The sequence below is a fragment of the Grampus griseus genome, assembly GCF_964374135.1.
Source record: "Grampus griseus genome assembly, chromosome: 14".
Taxonomy (NCBI): domain Eukaryota; kingdom Metazoa; phylum Chordata; class Mammalia; order Artiodactyla; family Delphinidae; genus Grampus; species Grampus griseus.
The window spans coordinates 59,061,802-59,086,194 of record NC_139008.1 but is presented as its reverse complement, the minus strand read 5'-3'; the positions used below and the strand labels follow the sequence as shown (position 1 = coordinate 59,086,194).

Sequence of the window (24,393 nt, the reverse complement as noted above, 5' to 3'; positions counted from 1 at the left end):
CCCCACATAAATAGTGTAAAAGAATTTGTAGCCATCTTTAATGCACCATACAGAAACAGAAAGTGTAGTGGACTCTGACAACAACAGTAAAGGAGAAAGAAAATATCAATACTTCCCGTCACAAGAAAAGATTTTGTTTTTTAAGGACAAGATAATTTGAGCATGTTTGAAGGCTAAGGAAAAAGAATCAGAGAAGGGAGTAGGTTAAAGAAGTAAGAAAAAGAATGTTTGCTGCAGCAAGTTTTGAGAGCTTTGGAGAGCAGCCATACTGCTGCTGTGTAGATGCGAGCCATTTCCTGTTAACCTCAGGTGTTGGTAAAGTCACGTGAAACTTCACAGCCTGAGCTCAGTTTTGCTCTGGGGAGTGGTGGAATAGGCTGGTTCCACTTCTGGCCTGGAGGAGCAGTGCCTCCTGAGGCCAGGGCATGGCTCCATGTCAGCCTGTCCCATGGTAGGGCCATGTCTTCCATTTTCCTGTCTCATCCTGCACATCGCCATGTAGGAAACTGTAGCAAAACATAACCTGCAAACCAGAATGCCAGTGCTAGGGCCTAGGCTGAACAACGGGTTTCACGTAGGAATAGGAGGGATGTGTGGGTGGAGAGCTGGCTGTTGTGCAGTTCAGCTTCAGCAGGCTTAAGGGGATGCAGAATGAAGAAGGTCAGGACCTGGGTATGAGGTACATCGTAGAATTTTAGAATTCTGTGCTCTGTGAAGAGAAGCTTCACAGGTACATGAGGGCTTTTCTTTGTTTCCCACGGACTGCAAGGTGCCCAAACTATGAGATAGCTGCCATGGGAATATTCATCCCACCACAAGGCTTATGTCAATGTTCTGGTTATCTATTGGTGAGTAACAAACCTCTCTAAAACTTGGAGGCTTAAAACAGCAGCCAGTTTATAATTTCTCAGGATTTTGGATAAGGCATAGTAGGAAAGACTTCTCTCTGTTCTACATAATGTGGAACGGCTGAGATGGCTGGAACAATGGCTTCTTCCCTCAGTGACTTTGTCCCTCAGCTGGGATGGGTCCACCAGGTTCTTGTGTCTGGGATCTCAGTTCTTGGTGATAACTGGGTTCCTACTTTTCCTCCATGTGGTCTCTCTGCAGCAAGGTGGAAGAGCAGCTGCAGCTCAGGACTATCAAGAGCTCAAAATCAAGATTGCTAGGTTGTTCTTAAAGGCTCAGAACTGGAACTGGCACATCATCACTTGCCCCACATTCTTCTTCAGTTAAATCGAGTCACAGGTCTGTCCAGATTCCAGGGTCAGGGACCACACAAGGTTGTACTGCCAGGAGGCATGTTTCACTGGGGGGCACCAAAGTAACAAACTACCTGACAAGAAGGGCTCCAGGAGCAGAACTGTGTATGAGGGGGGGAGAGGGGGGATGCTCCAGTTCCTAATTTTATGCTGCCCTTTCTTCAGAGATGATTGGAGGGCAAATAGCGGGGAGCAAGGTAACCTCAAACTTCCTGTACAGGATTAAAGGTGTGTGGTCTGGTCTGCTACTTAATCAGCCTGTATCAAGGGAGGCGCACTGTGTCTTCAGTTCTAGGCATTTATTGAGCATAGCCAATGCGCTAGGTTCTTAACACAGGTGTTACTTCGTTAACCCTATACTACAGAGCACAAAGCAGAAGCTCAAAGGCAGCACTGCTACAGTACCGCACTTAGCGTCACACGACGACGCTGACTCCTAGGCCCTTTCTGCCCCGCAGCGAGAGTTGGGGTAGAGCGATGACCGGCGCCGGGGTCTTCGGGACCGCAGCGCTCAACTCTGCTGGCTTGGTTAGCAGAGGGACCGGATCCGAGGCAGCGAACGGGAAAAGGGTGCTTCAGGACCGCTACGCAGGGTCTGCCTCGCCGGGCTAAGGGATAAAACTAGAGCACTAGCGCGCTTCGTTAGAGGTCGGAAAGGCCTCGCCTTATCCCAGGATCCGCATTAAAGGTCTGCCTCCAGGGCCGCGTGCACCGCCCACGCACGCATGCGCCGACCCCTCGTCCCGCGCAGCTCCGGCCCCGCCCTCAGGATTGACCGCCCGAGCCACCGTCCGCACAGCCCCGCCCCGCACGGCCAGGGGAAGGAGAGCCGGTTGTGCCCTGTGGTGTGCGCGCGCGCGCGTGTTTGTGTGTGTGTGTGTGAGTGTGTTTGTGTGTGTGTGTGTGTGTGTGTGTGTGTGTGTGTGTATGTATATGTGTTCGTGGGGCACCGTCTCAGCCCCGGGAAGATGGTGGCGGCGGCGGCGGCGACTGAGGCGAGGCTGAGGAGGAGGACGGTGGCGACGCCAGCGCCCGGGAGCAGGAACAGCAGGCGGTGCCGGGACTGGGACGCGACCAGGGCTGGGAGGCCAGGGCTGGGGACCCGGCTGCGCCTCCCACGGCGGCGGCGGCGGCTGCTGCTGTTGCTGCTGCTCCCGCCGCTGCTGCTGCTTCCCTGGGCGGCTGAGGCCGCGGCGGCAGCGACGGCGGTGTCGGGCTCAGCCTCAGCAGAGGCCAAGGAATGCGACCGGCCCTGTGTCAACGGCGGCCGCTGCAATCCTGGCACTGGCCAGTGCGTCTGCCCCGCCGGCTGGGTGGGCGAGCAATGCCAGCACTGCGGGGGCCGCTTCAGGTGAGTGGTGTGGGGGGGTGTCGGAGGGTAGGACTCAGCCAGAGGCCGAGGCTTAAGGGCCGCTCGAGACGGCCCCAGGCCGGAGGCGGCTGCCCGACAGAAAGTGGGGGGGATAGGGCCGCCCCATGGTGTTTGAGGACCATTTGCTTCCTGGGAGGTCATCGTCTCTGGCCTGGGGTCTTCCTGTAAGAGAAGTTGAAAAGGTTCGAGGCAAGGGTGGGGGCACCCCAAAGGGGTTTGGGCGCGGCGGACTACATGGGACGAAAGCTTAGGATCCCGAAGAGTTTCAAAGCCAGTCTCTGAAACTGGGCCTCTTTTGGAAAAACGAGGTATAAAAGAAAAGGTGAGAGAGCCAGTCTTCCTTAAACATTTTTTGGAACATCCCCTCGTTCTCTAGAGCCTGATGAGTTCCTGGACTGATTGGAGATGTGGGGTACTCCGAAGAAACAGGGCCCTGGGAGAGCTTCGTTGTCTGGAGATAGAAGGGAAAAGGGTAGGATTGTGAGATATTAGAGATAGAAGAACCATCGGTTATTGGCTAAAGGAAAGTGAAGAAACTAGCCTTTGGAAGCTCACTGGAGGAGGCGGATTGGAACAAGGTCTGTCATGGAGAGGGCATCGAAGGAGGTTCCTGTTTGCCCTGGTTTCTGGAGAATATGGAGTTCTGAGTTGGCCTGGTTCAGGGCAGTACCTCTTGGAGAGATCACTCATTAATTAATTAGTAGTTAACTATTATTTGCTTTAGTTGTGCAAGGATTTCTGGATAATACAAACAAATAGATTAGCCAGACTTTGGCCTAGTCCACAAGGAGTTTGGAATATAGCTAGAGAAAGATTTGTACATAGATAACCATAATCATAAGGGCTACAGAGTCATTCATGCTTTTGGCAGATATTTACTGAATTTTTTTGATGTCAGATAGGGAAGAGTGGGGAAATATGAAGAACAAGACAGGCAGGGTCCCTGCTCTCATAGATCTTACATTCTAGTGGGGAGACAGACAAGAAGTAAATAAATAAGTGAAAGAAAAGAACAAATAATTTTAGGTAATGGTAAGTGCTGTCAAGAAGGTAAGTCAGGATGGCCTGATAGACAATTATAACCAGTTGGTAACTTTAGGAGAAGGCACTCATTTGAAGTGACATTTGATCTGAGACCTGAATGAGGTAAGGGAGAACCTGTGGGAATTCAGGGGCAGAGAGGGTGTGACTAGCTGAGAGGGTACAAGGGATATTTTGAGGAGGAGGTGACGTTGGATTTGAGTACTTGAGGATAGTAGGATTTGGAAGTGTGGCACTGGGAAAAAAATTTCAGATGGAACAAAGGATGCAGACAAAATTGTGGAGACCAGAAAGTAAAGTATTGCTAGTGCCAGGGTATATAGAAGAGAATTGCGAGAGAGAAGTTTGGAACCGTAGAATTATAGACTCACGTAATGTCAGATCTTCAAGGGAACACGGAGAACGTTGAAGAGCTGAGCTCTTTGTCGTTATGGAGAAAGCAAGTGATTTCAAGACTAGTGTACTGTAGGGCCAGCCTTGTACCTTTACTTAGGGTTCTGGGTAATGTGGTTCTGGTTTATGAACTACATTAATCTACACAAACTTGTTGAGGGCTACTCTGGGTTGGGTTATGAGATTACAGTGGTTAACGAGACAGACACAGTCCTGCTCTTACGGAGCTTACATTCTAGCTTGGGAACAGTAATCAATTTCTTATGATTTTTCTTAAAGCTGTGGAAGTGAATAGGAGGGGGCAAACGGAGGACTTGATTTAGTTTGGAAAGGTAAGGTTAGTGTCTGAATAAGTGGCTTTTGAGTTGAGATCTGAAGGGTGAAATGCCACCACCTACATGGGAGGTGGGGTGCTGAGGGTCCAGTACGTACAGAGTCTTGGAGATGAGAGGGATCATGGCAGGATGGATAGAAAGCCAGGTGGCTGGAGCAGAGAGAGCAAAGGGGAGCAAGACTGGTGAGATAGGAGCCAGGCCTTGTGGAGCCCTGTTGGTTGGGTTGAGAATTTTGACCTTTAGCCTGTGAGCAGTAGAATAGCATAGTTCATCTTGTTTTCATGACATTACAGGCTTTTAGATTGGCGCCAGAGCAGGAATGGCCTTTGAAGATGGGGCCAGACCATTTTGAATTTGAGGAACTTCCACGATCAAGTGAATGGATGGTTGGGTCAGAGGAGAGTTCTTCAAGTTCTGAAAATCTGGGATGCCTTAGTAGACCGTGGGGGCCCACAGGGTGGGGAGGGATATATATAGCTAGATCAGTCTGTCTAATGTTCAGAGAAGGTGGACTCACTTTAAGCATGAGAGATGGTGGGCAACTAGATTGGAACTGTTGACATGGGTCAGGACAGCAGTAACGAGAACTTGAGATAAGCTGTGGGAATGGAGGCAGGGTTAGGTGCTCGGTGGTATTGTAGAGGTGAATGACAGATCTTTCTTTGAAACTGGCTTGCTCTTGGGAAGAGAGAAGGGGATGGTGAAGGAAAGAAAACTAGATCCTATCTTAGTTGATTGAGAGGACGGTGTTAGCATTAACAGACACAGGGACACAGGAGGAGCAGATTTGAGATGTTTAATTTTGCACATACTGAGATTGGAGTGTTTACAGGGTTTCTACCTTGTGGGACAGGTGTAAGTATTGGAGTCATCTACATATAGAGAAAGCAGGTCCAAGTGTTCACGTGGACAGTCCAGAGGATTGGAGAAAAGCTACTTGTTAGGGGGAACATCCAGTCCTGACACTGGTTGTCTCAAATGGCGTCATCCGTGAGTGAAGGGGCACCCCTGGTTGTTGTGGACACTCCACTTGAGCCAGTTCCAGCTGGTGTCAGTGCTCTTTCCTGGGCAAAGAGTTATGACCTTTATTCTGATAATTTCATTATATTTTGTGGGATTCTGGAATTTGCATTTTAAAAAAAGGAAAGTAAGGGACTTCCCTGGTGGTGCAGTGGTAAAGAATCCACCTTCCAATGCAGGGGACGCAGGTTCGATCCCTGGTCAGGGAACTAAGATTCTCCCATGCCACGGGCAACTAAGCCCACACCACAACTACTGAGCTCGCAAACCTCAACTAGAGAGCCCGCATGCCGCAAACTACAGAGCCCACGCGCTCTGGAACCTGCACACCACAACTAGAGAGAGAAAACCCACACACCACAACTAGAGTGAAGCCCGTGTGCCCAACAAAAGATCCCACATGCCTCAGCCAAGATCCTGCATGCTGCAACTAAGACCCGATGCAGCCAAAGATAAATAAATAATAAATCTTAAAAAAAAAGAAGCAATATTTTAAAAAAGTGAAAGTAAGAGGAACTTACATTTCTAGGCTTTAAAAAAAACCTTTCATTAAATTTTTAGTTGTAGGATTTTTTAGGGGAAGAGTGAAATGCTGGTTTTTATTATGTGTTGGTATGGGTCTTGATTTAACTTACAAACCTCTTTGTTATTAAACTTCGAGACATTAGAATGAATACCTTTCTGGTTTGGGTCAGCATTAGGTTGGTGTGATTTTTAAGCCTTTTAGTTCCATAAATCCTGTGTTACAATTGCTGTTATAAGGTCCTTTTTATTAATTGAAAGGAATGTAGGATAATAAGAGGGTTAGATTTCACTAAAGTTATCATACTGAGTCCATACTACATGCCACGGACTGGATCAGGCATTTTCATGTATATTGTGCCATTTAATCTTCAGAACAACTCTGAGGGTGTTGTTTACAATTTGGATTATTGTGTGGTTATAGTTAGAAAATCACTTAATTTTTTTTCCAAATATAAGATACTATAGAAATGATTAATTACAGAGGATAAAGTTAATGGTGTCAGTTTAATAAAAATAACTATGAAATCTTTGGTGGATGATTTCTAAAGCAATGCCACTTCCATTCATTTTTATGTGATTCAGTAATCATGTTTTTCTACTTGTGATATCACCATCGAAACTTTTGTTTGGAGGATAAATATATCACATTAAGTTAGAAAATAAAGATGTTAAGCTCATTTATGAAATTAATACGCATTTAATTCTTTTAAGTTCCTGTATACAACTTCTGGGAGGTTAGAATACAATAACCTGCTGAATTAGAGCCTTATAGTTGCCCATGATATTAATACTGTCTATAGAAGAAAAAGAAAGGCATTTATTCAGCATCTGTTTTGTGCACAGCACATTGCAGTAATAGTAGTAGTAATAGTTGCAGCAGTAGCTGCTTCCATTTTTCTAGCATTTCTCCATTTTTTCCAGGTGTTGTGTCAAGGGCCTTTTAGAAATTATTCTTTTTAATCCTTAGAGTGAAGTTATTCCCATTTCACAGTTGGGTAAACCGAAGCTTGGAGATACAGAGTAACTTGCCCAAGGTTACACAACTTGTGAAAAATTGAGATCTGAACTCAGGCCTTGTCTAATTCCCAAACATATGCTTTCCTTTATACCATTTGGCCTCTCATTTTTTCTGAGTCGAGTCATCCTTTATGGACATTATTTGGAAGGGCTGACATAATCCCAACACTCTGAGAAACAAAGGAGGGAAAATAGGTTTGTTACAATAGGAAAGCTAGCATAAAAAACAAAAATCTTAATTTACTTGAATCTGTCTGGCTACTGGCCTGAGGACATAAATATGTTTTTCTAACTAGTGAAGTGAAAATTCTGGAAAATAAAATTTGATATAAGAAGGTAAAATAAATACTTATTTTGCTTACAGTAATTACTAAGAAGTATTAACCTGAAGCCCTAAATTTATGTTCATGAATCAAATTTAGACTTGTCTGTTTTTCCCAGTAGAATATAAGCTCCATGAGGCAGGAATTTTTATCTGTTTTGCTCACTGTTATATTCCCAGAGCCTAGAGCAGTGGCTGAGACATAGTGCTCAATAACTATCGTTGAATGAAGGAATGAAGTTCTGCTATATATTCTTTATGACTTAAAAAAAAGTCATCTGTACCTATATGACTGCCGTGTTTGTCTTTTGTCCTTTTATTTCTCCTGAATTTCATTGTCTTGTCTTCCACTGTTTGCTGGGCATCTTTATTGGGATGTTGTGCTGTCCACCTCATACTAAGCCACATCGAAGACCAAACTTCTTATCCTCATTGAAAAAAATAGTGTTTTCCTTTGTACTTCCTTATTTCAGTAGCAAATTCTACTTTAGATAACCAAAGGTCAAAACTTAGGAGTAATCTTTTGCTCCTTCTGTTTGTTCTCCCTTCTCTAAAGTCTTAGAAATGTGTTCCTTTCCATTTTTCCTGCTGCCATCCTAGTGCACCTGGCCCTTCACCTTATTGCTGACCTGCCTCTGTTGCACCCTGGCTGGTTTCTTGCACCTCCAGAATACATTCTACCCTGTGTCATATAATCCCCTGAGAACATGTATCACTGTCTTGCTCAGAAACCTTCCTAACATACAGAGGGACCTAGGGCCAGATCATTAAACTCCATACCAAGGAGTTTGGGCCTTATCCTCTTGTTTTGTTTTTGTATTTTATTATTTTATTTATTTTGGCCGTGCTGCACAGCTTGCAGGATCTTAATTCCCTGACCAGGGTTTGAACCCGTGCCCTGAAAGCACAGAGTCCTAACCACTGGACCACCAGGGAATTCCCTGTTTTGTTTTTTGATTGAAATACAATTTATGTACAATATTATGTTAGTTTCAGGTGTACTACATAGTGATCTGACATTTGCGTACATTATGAAATGATCACCATGATAAGTTTAGTAACTATCTGTTCCCATACAAAATTACTGTAGTATTGTTGACCATATTCCTTATGCTGTATATTACATCCCTGTGGCTTATTTATTTTATAATTGGCTGTTTGTGACTCTTAATCCCCTTCACCTATTTTACCCCTACCTGGGCCTTATCCTCTTGGAATTGATAACATGGTCTAAATTACTGACTTTTTAATACCGAATCTCCCAATGTTCCAATCATGTTGGGCACATGATCCAAACCCTGTTACCGCGGGCAGTAGTTTTAACTTGTTTCTTTTATACTGCATAACTGGGATTGCCAATTTTCAGCTCAGGATCAGGCTGTTCTCACTGCCCTGTACTTTAGCTCTTTTTATCTAGTTTCACATTCAGAGGCTCATTAATTGTCACTCTATTTGTAAATTGTATTGGATACAATTTCTATCAAAGTTCTTTTAGTGACAGATGCCCAACTCAGACAAGCTTAAGAGAAAAAAATGGGAGAGATTTATTGGTTTATGTGACAGAAAAGTCCAGGGGATATTGTTGCCTTCATATGTGGGTAGATCCAGGTGACCAGTTGGTCTCTCTCCTCTCTTTACTGGCCTCACTTTCAGGCAGGCTCTCTTCATGTGATGTCTCCAGGAGCTAAATCACACTGGAAAAGAGTAACTTTTCCTTAGGAGCGTGTAACAGATAAGGAAGAGTGAGAGTCTCGCTGGTTGGTCCCTTGTCCTTTACTGAAGCAGTCACTGTGGCTAGTGTCCTGGGAATGTTCTGACGGATTAGACCTGAGTTGAGTACCTCTCTGGAGCTGGGGGATGAGGGTCCAACTTCATAGATGGAAGGACTGAGAAAGGGGAAGGAAAACGGAAAACACGCTGTCACCAGAAAGTGGGGCCAGTACCGGGCGGGTGAGGACAGTGACATCGCTGCCTATTCTTAGAACCTGCTGTTTGGTGAATACTCAGTAAGTGTTGATGATGAAAATTGGGAATGGTCTGGAAAATATCGTATCATGCTGGTCCCCCAGTTTATCAGAAATTCACTCCATGAGGGACCCACTATGTGGAATGTTGAGGTTACTGCAGTGAAGACTGTTCTGTGTTGAGAGCCAAGTCATTGAATGGCAGTTATTCATCCCTTGATATGTGACAGGGAAAAAAGAGAGGATTATGGGAAGAATCAACAAAATATGTGCTTATGTTGTGTGAATTTATGTTATTTTGGGTGGAAACTTTATATAAAATACATAACAGATCTTTCAAGCTTTTGGCTGATTACTGGAAGAGTTTACTTAGATGAAAAGGTAAAAATATGTTTATTGAGTAAAAAGAAAAATTTAGCATGAATGTCTTAATATAAATGCCTAATATGTTTGAAAGCAGGTATCTGACATTTAAACTTTACCTCTGTGAAAGGTTCCCAAGATAGGCAAATGCATTTTATTTACTACAGTATAGAAGACAGATAAATATATAGGAAAAAAGCAGAGTATGTTTATGATCAAAACAGTTTTTACTAATTGTGATTAACTTATTTAATAAATTTGTAGGTTATCTTTATCTTGAGAATTAAATATAGAAGTAGGTACCTGTTAGCGTGGTTGAACAGAAATCATATTGGTTTTTCTCTTTAAATACAATCTTGTTCCTAAAACTGAAATGAAACTGTGGTTGTACTTTCCCTAATGATTGTATCTAGAAATTCATCAGCCACTAACCTATTATGAAACTTATTTCTCATTTATACTCTTTACTATTTTCTGTGATTTCCCAAATGCATGATGGCAAAACTGCCTCTTATTCATATGTTATATACTAATCTAATCCTTCGTTTTGTTGCTTTCTTCCTTCCATTTTTCCTTTTCTCCCTATACTTTCAAACTGGCCCTTTATTGTTAGCCTGACTTTTTCTAATTTTTCCTCCTTAGGGTGAATTTCTTTTATTTACCTTGCTTTTTTTCTTTCTCCTCCTTTTATTGATGTCATATCCCTTTAACTGCTTTTCTTTTAACACCTGAGACCGTGGTTTGATTTCATCCTTTCAGGTTTTAATTCTTTAAGTTTTCTGTTTTTTCAAGTACATTTTTTTTTTCCATTTTTTTTTCATTTTTTTTTTTTCAAGTACATTTTGAGTGAAGCTTAATTCAGGCTATTTATTAACGTGTTTACTTATCTAGAATTCTCTTTCACTTATAGAAGTCAATTTTAGTTATGGCTGAATTGCCTCTTTATTGTTTTAGAATTTGACATTAACGGTGTACAGTTATTAAGTTGAATGAATTTTCCAATTAATTCCTCTTGGTACTTTTTACATTCTAATTAAGGATTTTCTAATTTGTTTATTAATAAGCCTATAAGCATTAGAGGCTGAAATTGTGTCAGGTGCTGTTAAGGGACACAAAAGTAACCTCTTGACCAGTGTTTCCTATATTTTTTGATTCACAAATCCTTTCACAAAAATGTATAATCTTGTGGACTACCTTAATTACACATTAAAAAATGTATCCTATTTTTGATAAGGTGATTTTAAATAGTAAAAAGTAACTTCCTATTAAACATTATAACATACATTTTGAATACAATTTGTAATGATATTCATAATATAAAAAGAAAAATTTCTTTTCCCTCTTTAACATGTATTTTAAATTAATTGAGTAAGGAGAAGCATTATTTATACACAAATAAAAAGTGACATTTAGTTTGGGGATCGAATATATATTAAAATAGAGATTGTATTTGGCTCTGCTTTATACTATAGAAATAGACAACTTTCCTGTCCTCATGTTTGTTATTCATGCATTTGTGCTTTAAAAATTATTTCTTAGAATTTTTTTGTGTTTTGTTTCTAAATGATAAAAAGATAGTGGTTTTCAGCTGTATGTAAGCATTCCTTTGCAAATAGCATACTTCCTGTGTGGATGGTTTTTCAAAATTGAATGAAAAGGCCAAACTGGCTGTAATTGTCACTTAATTTTCCCCTTTCACATTGGTTTTTGAAATACTGGAGACATCTTGCAAAGTTATACAAGGATTTTTCTTTTTTCTCCCATATCTCTTCCCTCTTGCGTCTCCCTCCCTCCCACCCTCCCTATCCCACCCCTCTGGGTGCTCACAAAGCACCGAGCTGATCTCCCTGTGCTATGCAGCTGCTTCCCACTAGCTATCTATTTTACGTTTGGTAGTGTATATATGCCCATGCCACTCTCTCACTTTGTCACAGCTTACCCTTCCAAGCCCTCCCCATATCCTCAAGTCCATCCCTAGTAGGTCTGTGTCTTTATTTCTGTCTTACCCCTAGGTTCTTCATGACATTTCTTTTTCTTAGATTCCATATATATGTGTCAGCATACGGTATTTGTCTTTCTCTTTCTGACTTACTTCACTCTGTATGACAGACTCTAGGTCCATCCACCTCACTACAAATAACTCAATTTCGTTGCTTTTTATGGCTGAGTAATATTCCATTGTATATATGTGCCACATCTTCTTTATCCATTCATCCGATGATGGACACTTAGGTTGTTTCCATCTCCTGGATATTGTAAATAGAGCTGCAATGAACATTTTGGTACATGACTCTTTTTGAATTATGGTTTTCTCAGGGTATATGCCAAGTAGTGGGATTGCTGGGTCATATGGTAGTTCTATTTGTAGTTTTTTAAGGAACCTCCATACTGTCCTCCATAGTGCTGTACCAATTCACATTCCCACCAGCAGTGCAAGAGTGTTCCCTTTTCTCCACACCCTCTCCAGAATTTATTGTTTCTAGATTTTTTGATCATGGCCATTCTGACCGGTGAGAGATGAGATCTCATTGTAGTTTTGATTTGCATTTCTCTAATGATTAATGATGTTGAGGATTCTTTCATGTGTTTGTTGGCAGTCTGTATATCTTCTTTGGAGAACTGTCTATTTAGGTCTTCTGCCCATTTTTGGATTGGGCTGTTTGTTTTTTTGTTGTTGAGCTGCATGAGCTGCTTGTAAATTTTGGAGATTAATCCTTTGTCAGTTGCTTCATTTGCAAATATTTTCTTCCATTCTGAGGGTTGTCTTTTGGTCTTGTTGATGGTTTCCTTTGCTGTGCAAAAGCTTTGAAGTTTCATTAGGTCCCATTTGTTTATTTTTTGTTTTTATTTCCATTTCTCTAGGAGGTGGATCAAAAAGGATCTTGCTGTGATTTATGTCATAGAGTGTTCTGCCTATGTTTTCCTCTAAGAGTTTGATAGTTTCTGGCCTTACATTTAGGTCTTTAATCCATTTTGAGCTTATTTTTATGTATGGTGTTAGGGAGTGTTCTAATCTCATACTTTTACATGTACCTGTCTAGTTTTCCCAGCACCACTTATTGAAGAGGCTATCCTTTCTCCACTGTACATTCCTGCCTCCTTTATCAAAGGTAAGGTGACCATATGTGCGTGGGTTTATCTCTTGGCTTTCTATCCTGTTCCATTGATCTATATTTCTGTTCTTGTGCCAGTACCATATTGTCTTGATTACTGTAGCTTTGTAGTGTAGTCTGAAGTCAGGGAGCCTGATTCCTCCAGCTCCGTTTTTCGTTCTCAAGATTGCTTTGGCTATTCGGGGTCTTTTGTGTTTCCATACAAATTGTGAAATTTTTTGTTCTAGTTTTGTGAAAAATGCCACTGGTAGTTTGATAGGGATTGCATTGAATCTGTAGATTGCTTTGGGTAGTATAGTAATTTTCACAATGTTGATTCTTCCAATCCAAGAACATGGTATATCTCTTCATCTATTTGTATCATCTTTAATTTCTTTCATCAGTGTCTTATAATTTTCTGCATACAGGTCTTTTGTCTCCTTAGGTAGGTTTATTCCTAGATATTTTATTCTTTTTGTTGCAATGGTAAATGGGAGTGTTTTCTTGATTTCACTTTCAGATTTTTCATCATTAGTGTATAGGAGTGTCAGATATTTCTGTGCATTAATTTTGTATCCTGCTACTTTACCAAATTCATTGATTAGCCCTAGTAGTTTTCTGGTGGCATCTTTAGGATTCTCTATGTATAGTATCATGTCATCTGCAAACAGTGACAGGTTTACTTCTTCTTTTCCAATTTGATTCCTTTTATTTCCTTTTCTTCTCTGATTGATATGGCTAAAACTTCCAAAACTATGTTGAATAAGAGTGGTGAGAGTGGGCAACCTTGTCTTGTTCCTGATCTTAGTGGAAATGCTTTCAGTTTTTCCACCATTGAGGATGATGCTGGCTGTGGGTTTGTCATATATGGATTTTATTATGTTGAGGAAAGTTCCCTCTATGCCTACTTTCTGCAGGGTTTTTATCATAAATCGGTGTTGAATTTTGTCGAAAGCTTTCTCTGCATCTATTGAGATGACCATATGGTTTTTCTCCTTCAGTTTGTTAATATGGTGTATCATGTTGATTGATTTGCGTACATTGAAGAATGCTTGCATTCCTGGAATAAACCCCACTTGATCATGGTGTATGATCCTTTTAATGTGCTGTTGGATTCTGTTTGCTAGTATTTTGTTGAGGATTTTTGCATCTATGTTCATCAGTGATATTGGCCTGTAGTTTTCTTTCTTTGTGACTTCCTTGTCTGGTTTTGGTATCAAGGTGATGGTGGCCTCGTAGAATGAGTTTGGGAGTGCTCCTCCCTCTGCTATATTTTGGAAGAGTTTGAGAAGGATAGGTGTTAGCTCTTCTCTAAATGTTTGATAGAATTCGCCTGTGAAGGCATCTGGTCCTGGGCTTTTGTTTGTTGGAGGATTTTTTTTTTTTTTTTTTTGCGGTACGCGGGCCTCGCGCTGCTGTGGCCTTTCCCGTTGCGGAGCACAGGCTCCAGACGCGCAGGCTCAGTGGCCATAGCTTCACGGGCCCAGCTGCAACACGGCATGTGGGATCTTCCAGGACCAGGGCATGAACCCGTGTCCCCTGCATCGGCAGGCGGACTCTCAACTACTGCGCCACCAGGGAAGCCCTGTTGGAAGATTTTAAATCACAGTTTCAATTTCAGTGCTTGTGATTGGTCTGTTCATATTTTCTATTTCTTACTGATTCAGTCTTGTCAGGTTGTGCATTTCTAAGAATTCGTTCATTTCTTCCAGGTTGTCCATTTTATTGGCATAGTGTTGCTTGTGGTAATCTCTCATGATCTTTTGTATTTCTGCAGTGTCAGTTGTTACTTCTCCTTCTTCATTTCTAATTTTATTGATTTGAGTCTTCTCCCTTTTTTTCTTGATGAGTCTGGCTAATGGTTTATCAATTTTGTTTATGTTCTCAAAGAACCAGCTTTTAGTTTTATTGATCTTTGCTATCATTTCCTTCATTTCTTTTTCATTTATTTCTGATCTGATCTTTATGATTTCTTTCCTTCTGCTAACTTTGGGGTTTTTTTGTTTTTCTTTCTCTAATTGCTTTAGGTGCAAGGTTAGGTTGTTTATTCGAGATGTTTCCTGTTTCTTAAGGTAGGGTTGTATTGTTACAAACTTCCTTCTTAGAACTGCTTTTGCTGCATCCCATAGGTTTTGGGTTGTCATGTCTCCAGTCATTTGTTTCTAGGTATTTTTTTATTTCCTCTTTGATTTCTTCAGTGATCACTTCTTTATTAAGTAGTGTATTGTTTACCCTCCATGTGTTTGTATTTTTTACAGATCTTTTCCTGTAATTGATATCTAGTCTCATAGCGTTGTAGTCGGAAAAGATACTTGATACAATTTCAATTTTCTTAAATTTACCAAGGCTTGATTTGTGACCCCAAGATATGATCTATCCTGGAGAATGTGTCCATGAGCACTTGAGAAAAATGTGTATTCTGTTTTTGGAATGTCCTATAAATATCAATTAAGTCCATCTCCTTTAATGAATCATTTAAAGCTTGTGTTTCCTTATTTATTTTCATTTTGGATGATCTGTCCATTGGTGAAAGTGGGGTGTTAAAGTCCCCTACTATGAATGTATTACTGTCGATTTCCCCTTTTATGGCTGTTATTATTTGCCTTATGTATTGAGGTGCTCCTATGTTGGGTGCATAAATATTTACAATTGTTATATCTTCTTCTTGGATTGACCCCTTGATCATTATGTAGTGTCCTTCTATGTCTCTTGTAATAGTCTTTATTTTAAAGTCGATTTTGTCTGATATGAGAATTGCTACTCCAGCTTTCTTTTGGTTTCCATTTGGATGGAATACCTTTTTCCATCCCCTCACTTTCAGTCTGTATGTGTCTCTAGGTCTGAAGTGGGTCTCTTGTAGACAGCATATATATGGGTCTTGTTTTTGTATCCATTTAGCCAGTCTGTGTCTTTTGGTGGGAGCATTTAATCCATTTACATTTAAGGTAATTATTGATATGTATGTTCCTATTCCCATTTTCTTAATTGTTTTGGGTTTGTTATTGTAGGTCTTTTCCTTCTCTTGTGTTTCTTGCCTAGAGAAGATCCTTTAGCATTTGTTGTAAAGCTGGTTTGGTGGTGCTGAACTGTCTCAGCTTTTGCTTGTCTGTAAAGGTTTTAATTTCTCCATCAAATCTGAATGAGATCCTTGCTGGGTAGAGTAATCTTGGTTGTAGGTTTTCCTCCTTCATCACTTTAAATATGTCCTGCCAGTCCCTTCTGGCTTGCAGAGTGTCTGCTGAAAGATCAGCTGTAAACCTTATGGGGATCCCCTTGTGTGTTATTTGTTGTTTTTCCCTTGCTGCTTTTAATATGTTTTCTTTGTATTTAATTTTTGACAGTTTGATTAATATGTGCCTTGGCGTGTTTCTCCTTGGATTTATCCTGTATGGGACTCTGTGCTTCCTGGACTTGATTAACTATTTCCTTTCCCATATTAGGGAAGTTTTCAACTATAATCTCTTCAAATATTTTCTCGGTTCCTTTCTTTTTCTCTTCTTCTGGAACCCCTATAATTTGAATGTTGGTGCACTTAATGTTGTCTCAGAGGTCTGTGAGACTGTCCTCAGTTCTTTTCATTCTTTTTTCTTTATTCTGCTCTGCAGTAGTTATTTCCACTATTTTATCTTCCAGGTCACTTATCCGTTCTTCTGCCTCAGTTATTCTGCTATTGATCCCTTCTAGAGTATTTTTAATTTCATTTATTGTGTTGTTCATCGTTGCTTGTTTCATCTTTAGTTCTTCTAGGTCCTTGTTAAATGTTTCTTGAATTTTCTCCATTCTATTTCAAGATTTTGGATCAACCTTACTATCATTATTCTGAATTCTTTTTCAGGTAGACTGCCTATTTCCTCTTCATTTGTTAGGTCTGGTGGGTTTTTATCTTGCTCCTTCATCTGCTGTGTGTTTTTTTGCCTTCTCATTTTGCTTATCTTACTGTGTTTGGGGTCTCCTTTTTGCAGGTTGCAGGTTTGTAGTTCCCGTTGTTTTTGGTGTCTGTTCCCAGTGGCTAAAGTTGGTTCAGTGGGTTGTGTAGGCTTCCTGGTGGAGGTGACTAGTGCCTGTGTTCTGGTGGATGAGGCTGGATGTTGTCTTTCTGGTGGGCAGGTCCACATCTGGTGGTGTGTTTTGGGGTGTCTGTGGACTTATTATGATTTTAGGCAGCCTCTCTGCTAATGGGTGGGCTTGTGTTCCTGTCTTGCTAGTTGTTTGGCATAGGGTGTCCAGCACTGTAGCTTGCTGGTTGTTGAGTGAAGCTGGGTGTTGGTGTTGATATGGAGATCTCTGGTAGATTTTCGCCATTTGATATTATGTGGAACTGGGAAGTCTCTTGTGGATCAGTGTCCTGAAGTTGGCTCTCCCACCTCAGAGGCACAGCACTGACTCCTGGCTGCAGCACCAAGAGCCTTTCATCCACACGGCTCGAAATAAAATGGAGAAAAAGTAGAAAGAAAGAAAGAAAGAGGACAAAAGAAAATAAAGTAAGATAAAATAAAATAAAGTTATTAAAATAAGAAATAATTATTAAGCAAATTTTTTTTAAAAAGTAAAAAACAAAAAGGACGGATAGAACCCTAGGACAAATGGTGAAAGCAAAGCTATACAGACAAAATCTCACACAGAAGCATACACATACACACTCACAAAAAGAGGAAAAGGGGAAAAAATAATAAATCTTGCTTTCAAAATCCACCTCCTCAATTTGGGATGATTCGTTGTCTATTCAGGTATTCCACAGATGCAGGTACGTCAAATTGATTGTGGAGCCCTAATCCGCTGCTTCTGATGTGGCTGGGAGGGATTTCCCCTTCTCTTCTTTGTTCTCACAGCTCCCCGGGCTCAGCTTTGGATTTGGCCCCGCCTCTGCGTGTAGGTCGCTGGAGGGCATCTGTTCTTCGCTGAGACAGGACGGGGTTAAAGGAGCCGCTGATTCAGGGGCTCTTGCTCACTCAGGCCGGGGGGAGGGAGGGGTACGGAGTGCGGGGTGAGCCTGCGGCGGCAGAGTCCAGCATGACGTTGCACCATCCTGAGGCGTGCCGTGCGTTCTCCCGGGGAAGTTGTCCCTGGATCCTGGGACCCTGGCAGTGGCGGCTGCACAGGCTCCCGGGAGGGGTGGTGTGGATAGTGACCTATGTTCGCACACAGACTTCTTGGTGGCGGCAGCAGCAGCCTTAGCGTCTCATGCCCGTCTCTGGGATCCGCGCTGTTAGCCGTGGCTCGCGCCTGTCTCTGGAGGTCCTTTAAGCAGCGCTCTTAATCCCCTATCCTTGCACACCAGGAAACAAAGAGGGAGGAAAAAGTCTCTTGCTTCTTCGACAGGTCTAGACTGTTCCCCGGACTCCCTCCAGGCTAGCCGTGGTGCACTAACCCCCTGCAGGCTGTGTTCACGCTGCCAACCCCAGTCCTCTCCCTTTGCTCCGACTGAAGCCCGAGCCTCAGCTCCCAGTCCCCGCCCGCCCCAGCCGGTGAGCAGACAAGCCTCTCGGGCTGGTGAGTGCTGGTCGCACCGATCCTCTGTGCAGGAATCTCTCCGCTTTGCCTTCCGCGCCCCTGTTGCTGCACTCTCCTCCTCGGCTCCGAAGCTTCCCCCCTCTGCCACCCGCAGTCTCCGACCGCGAAGGGGCTTCCTAGTGTGTGGAAACCTTTCCTCCGTCACAGCTCCTGCCCACTGGTGCAGGTCCCATCCCTATTCTTTTGTCTCTCTTTATTCTTTTTTCTTTTGCCCTACCCAGGTACGTGGGGAGTTTCTTGCCTTTTGGGAGGTCTGAGGTCTTCTGCCAGCGTTCAGTAGGTGTTCTGTAGGAGTTGTTCCACGTGTAGATGTATTTCTGGTGTATCTGTGGGGAGGAAGGTGATCTCCGCGTCTTACCCTTCCGCCATCTTCCTGGATTTCCCCTATACAAGGATTTTAATCAGAAGGTTTAGCAAGATGATCTTGAGGCAAATTTGAAGAATTAGGTTCATTTCGTACCCTTCCCTAAAATGTATTTAAATATCATGTCTTATGCGTCTCTTTTAATAGATACCATTACTGTCTTTTAATTGGAACATCATTTGGACTCCTGGTTGAGAAACACTGACCAACCCTGACCAAGTAACTGGTTGCTTTGGTGCATGTATTTGGTGCTGGTTCAGTCTCTGAGCTAACTTTAACTTCCTTTTAACATGAAATATTTTAAGCTTGTGGAAGAGATACAAAGAATAATAAAATGAACATCTGTGTACTTGCAACCTAGCTCTTCTGAATTCCTTCATATTAATATTACTACATAATTATATAAGTTGTGTAATATAAAGCATTACAGATATCACCAAGGTTCCTATATTACTCCTTCCTCATTCTGTTTACCTTAACTCTCCCCAGAGGTAACTAGTGTGGTGAAGTTGATGTTTATTATTTCTCTTGTATGTTTCTATTTCACTACAGATACACACACACACACACACACAAATGTCTTATTTCCAAAAACAAGATCATGTTTTCAAACTTTATAAAAAGTAATCATTCTGTAATATGTTTTTTTCCCACTCCTAAACCTATTTTTTTATGCTTTTGAGATGTTTGTGTTGATAAATGTAGTACTAGTTGATTTCATAGCTATATTCATTACAGAATTCCAATTTATTTACCTAGTTTTCTGCTGCTGGGCATTTAGATTTTTCCAGCTTTTGCTGTTATGAACAGTGCTACAATTAACATTTTTACATATCTCTTTGTGTACCTGTGTATGATTTTTCTCTAGGGCTTTGATCTTCAAATTTTGAAGTACCTCCAAAATATTTAAAAATTCTGTTTACTTTCTTGAGTACTTTTAGGTTAACATGCAGTTGACATACACCATTTTTAAAAAAGGTCTTTATGTAGTTGCAAAGAATGTCATTTCTGGTGTATTATAAATAGAGTTACTGAAAAAATCCATTATATTACTTTACAAAATTTATTGGGTACCTGCAAATTTTATAGCAGTTTGTTAACCATTCTCACTCTTTTTTTTTAAAAAACATCTTTATTGGAGTAAAATTGCTTTACAATGGTGTGTTAGTTTCTGCGTTATAACAAAGTGAATCAGTTATACATATACATATGTTCCCATATCTCTTCCCTCTTCCAGCTCCCTCATTCTCACTCTTTTTAAAAATACGCATTTAGGGTCTTCTTCGACAGTCAATTTTTTCAGTGTCCCTTTTTTTTTTTTTTTGCCTAACTTCTTATTTCATTCTAATTCCTCTGTACAATTTTCCCCCCCTGGGTTATGAATTCTGTCCACTGATCTAAATGTCAGATAACATAAAACTCACCATTTTAAAGTGTACAGTTACGTGATTTTTAGTGTATTCATAAAGTTGTGCAACCATCATCACTATCTAATTCCAGAATATTTTCATTATGCCAAACAGAAACCCTGTACCTGTTAGCAGTCACTCCCCATTCCTCCTTCCTCCCAGTGCCTGACAACCACAGTCTACTTTCTGCTTATGGATTTTCTGTCCTAGGCATTTGTGGTCATTTGTGACTGACTTCTTTTACTTAGTGTAATGTTTTCAAGATTCATCCATGTTGTATCATATATCAGTACTTCATTCCTTTTTATGGCTGAATAATATTCCATAGTATACATATACCACATCTTATTTTTCCATCCATTAGTTGATGGACATTTGGGTTGCTTCCACCCTTTGCCTATTATGAATAATGCTGCTGTGAACATTCATGTACAAATTTTTGAGTGGACATATGGGTATGTCTCTTGGGTGTTTGCCTAGGAGTGGAATTGATGGGTCCATGGTAACTCAATGTTTACTTTTTGAGGAAGTGCCAAACTTTTTCACAGCAACTGTACCAGTTTACATTCCTACCAGCAGTGTATGAGAGTTGCATTTTCTCCACGTTCTCATCAATACTTATTTTCTGAAGTTTTATTTATTTATTTATTTATTTTTTGGGTACAGTGTACTTTATTGATGGTACATGACAAGGTAGGGCTCCCTAAGCCCCTCCTCCTCCCCTTCCTCAGGGGGTCTGGGATGGAAACCATGTGGAGGTCGGGAGATTCTCAAGTGTGTTGGAGGACGGAGTTGGGGCAAGGACTCCCCAGCAGCAGAGGACCTCTCTCTTCCTCTCGTGCTCCTGCTGAGGCTGGTGGTCCAGGGACTCTTACTCCTTGGAGGCCATGTGGACCATGAGGTCCACCACCTGTTGCTGTAGCCAAATTCATTGTCATACCAGGAAATGAGCTTGACAAAGTGGTCGTTGAGGGCGATGCCAGCCCCAGCATTGAAGGTAGAAGAGTGGGTGTCACTGTTGAAGTCATAGGAGACAACATGGTCCTCAGTGTAGCCCAGGATGCCCTTGAGGGGGCCGTCTACCGCTTGCTTCACCACCTTCTTGATGTCCTCGTATTTGGCAGGTTTCTCCAGGTGGCAGGTCAGATCCACGACGGACACGTTGGGGGTGGGGACGTGGAAAGCCATGCCAGTGAGCTTCCCATTCAGCTCAGGGATGACCTTGCCAACAGCCTTGGCAGCGCCAGTAGAAGCAGGGATGATGTTCTGGGCAGCCCCTCGGCCATCACACCACAGCTTCCCGGAGGGGCCATCCATGGTTTTCTGGGTGGCAGTGATGACATGGACCGTCGTCATGAGTCCCTCCACGATGCCGAAGTGGTCATGGATGACCTTGGCCAGGGGGGCCAAGCAGTTGGTGGTGCAGGAGGCATTGCTGACAATCTTGAGGTGGTTGTCATACTTCTCATGGTTCACGCCCATGACAAACATGGGGGCATCGGCAGAAGGGGCAGAGATGATGACCCTCTTGGCTCCACCCTTCAAGTGAGCCCCGGCCTTCTCCATGGTGGTGAAGACGCCGGTGGACTCCACCACATACTCATCACCAGCATCACCCCATTTGATGTTGGTGGGATCTCACTCCTAGAAGATGGTGATGGCCTTTCCATTGACGACAAGCTTCCCGTTCTCAGCTTTGACTGTGCCATGGAACTTGCCATGGATGGAATCATACTGGAACATGTAGACCATGTAGTGAAGGTCAATGAAGGGGTCATTGATGGCACCAATGTCCACTTGGCCAGAGTTAAAAGCAGCCCTGGTGACCAGGCACCGAATACGGCCAAATCCGTTCGCTCCGACCTTCACCATCTTGTCTCCGGGACGCAGCTGGCACTGCACACAAGACACGGCTGTCTGTCGAACGGGAGGAGCAGAGAGCTTTTCATTCATTTATTTTTTTAAAAAATATTTATTTGGTTGCATTGGTCTTAGTTGCAGCACGCGGGATCTTTGTTGCGGCATGTGGAATGTTTCGTTGCAGAGCGAGGGCTCTTCGTTGCAGTGCGTAGGCGTCTCTCTAGTTGTGGCGTGGGGACTTCTCTCTGGTTGTGGTGCGCAGGCTCGGTAGTTGCGTCACGTGGGCTCTCTAGTTGTGCGCGCGTGCTTAGTTGCCCAATGGCATGTGGGATCTTAGTTCCCCAACCAGGGATCAAACCTGTGTCCCCTGCATTGGAAGGTAGATTCTTAACCACTGGACTACCAGGGAAGTCCCATTCATTTATTGTTATAAAATTATTTATATAAATAAATGAATGAATGGCTATCCTAGTAAGTACAAGCTGGTATCTCATTATGGCTTTGATTTGTATTTCCCTAATGACTATTGGTTTTTAGTATCTTTTCATGTGCCTGTGTGGCCATTTGTATATCTCCTTTGGAAAAATGTCTACTCCAATCGTTTGACCATTTTCAAAATTATTTGTCTTTTTATTGTTGTGTTGTAAGAGTTCTTTATATGTTCTGGATATTAGACCCTTTTCAGATATATGATTTGCAAATAATTTCCTCTTATTTTGTTGGTTGTTCTTCACAAGAACAACCTTGATAATGCTTTTTACATACAAAAGTTTAAAATTTTGATGAAGTCTAATTTTTCTTTTCTTTCTTTTTTTTGTTCATTTGCTTGTGCTTTAAGTGTCTTTCTTATCTAGGAAACCATTTCCTAATCCAAGGTCATGAAGATTTACACCTGTGTTTTCTTTTTAAGAGTTTTATAGGGTTAGCTTTTACATTTTGGTCTTTGATCCATTTTGAATTAATTTTTGTACATGCTGTGTGAGGTGGTGGTTCCACTTCATTTTGTTGCATGTGGATATCCAGTTGTTCCAGCACCATTTATTGAAGAGACTATTTTTCCCCCATTGAATGGTCCTGGTACCCATGTCAAAAATCAGTTAACTCTAGATGAATGGGTTTATTTCTAGACTCACAGTTATGTTCCATTGACCTATATGTTTGTTGTTATGTCAGTACCAGACCATCCTGATTAGTTTGTAATAAGTAGTTTTGTAGTAAGTTTCAAAATCTTCATATATAGTTTTAAAAAAGTTTTATTTTGAGATAATCGTCGATCCATATACAGTTCTAAGAAATGATAGATTTCTTATATCTGTCACTCGTTTCTCTTAATAGTAACATCTTGCATAACCATAGTACAAGAGCACAACCAGAATATTGGCATTGATACAGTCCATCAACCTTATTCAGATTTCACCAGTTTTACGTGCACTAATTTGTGTGTGTACGTGTATTTCCCCCATAGAAGTTTATTCTAATATAGTTCTATGCTTGAAGATAGTTTGAGTATCCTATCTTTTCTGTAATAAGGATTTGTAAATAAATGATTTTTTTCAGCTTTCTATGACCATGAGACCTCACATGCTGAAGATTTTCTTCTGAATTAACTAATTATTACAGTTACTTGTAGTATATAGCTGAGCAAATGACACAAATCTAATACACGTTTTTTGAAAAAACTTTTAAACATTTTTTATTGGAAAAGCATCTCTTGTTGAGATGGATAGTACTTTTAAAAATCTGTGATGAGGGACTTCCTTGGTGGCACAGTGGTTGAGAATCTGCCTGCCAATGCAGGGACACGGGTTCGAGCCCTGGTCTGTGAGGATCCTACATGCTGCAGAACAACTAAGCCCGTGCACCGCAACTACTGAGCCTGCGCGCCTAGAGCCTGTACTCCACAAGGAGAAGCCACCACAGTGAGAGGCCCGCACACTGCAACGAGGAGTAGCCCCGGCTCGCCGCAACTGGAGAAAGCCCTCACGCAGCAATGAAGACCCAACGCAGCCAAAAAAAAAAAAAAAAAAATCTGTGATGAAATAATTTAGTGTTAGAACGAGACAGAGTTTAGTGTAAATATTAATACCTTTTCCCCCTTTTGGTAAATGTAAAACTAATAAAACTTGTTAACATAAATAAGTTTTAAAATTATTTTTAAAAATATTTATTTATTTTTTGGCTGCATTGGGGTTTAGTTGCAGCACGCGGGATCTTTCATTAATTGTGGCACACAGGCTTAGTTTCCCTGTGGCATGTGGCATTGCAAGACAGATTCTTAACCACTGGACCACGAGGGAAGTCCCAAATAAGTATCTTTAAATGGAAGAAACTTTGTTGTGGCAGGGTCTGTCAAGTATTTGAACTCCTTTTAAATTATATGCCAAAAGTCAAATGATAGTCTTTCATCGAAAATTCGTTTTAAGTATGTACCAGGCAACAGTAGAGTTATATCTGCCTTCAGTTTTGTTGTAAGCAAAAAATTGGAAACCACCTGACTTTCAAAAGGATTTGTTACCTAGTCATTAGGAGTAAAATTGCTGGGT

General features: G+C 41.6%; 1 protein-coding gene and 1 pseudogene across 4 annotated transcripts in view; one reads left to right on the top strand and one right to left on the bottom strand.

The window, feature by feature from the left end:
• The first annotated feature begins 1,838 nt into the window (after positions 1-1,838).
• The window catches only part of ATRN (attractin), a 176,069-nt gene continuing 153,514 nt past the window's right edge, over positions 1,839-24,393 (top strand). For all 3 annotated transcript variants that reach the window (XM_082669774.1, XM_082669772.1, XM_082669773.1), the window contains exon 1: positions 1,839-2,613. In XM_082669774.1, the coding sequence (XP_082525900.1) occupies positions 1,988-2,613 (626 nt within the window). In that variant the 5' untranslated portion in view covers positions 1,839-1,987. The remainder of the gene's footprint in view (positions 2,614-24,393) is intronic.
• On the bottom strand, positions 20,713-21,913 carry LOC309832070 (glyceraldehyde-3-phosphate dehydrogenase-like; annotated as a pseudogene). Its single transcript has one exon. The product of its transcript is annotated as a glyceraldehyde-3-phosphate dehydrogenase-like (transcript).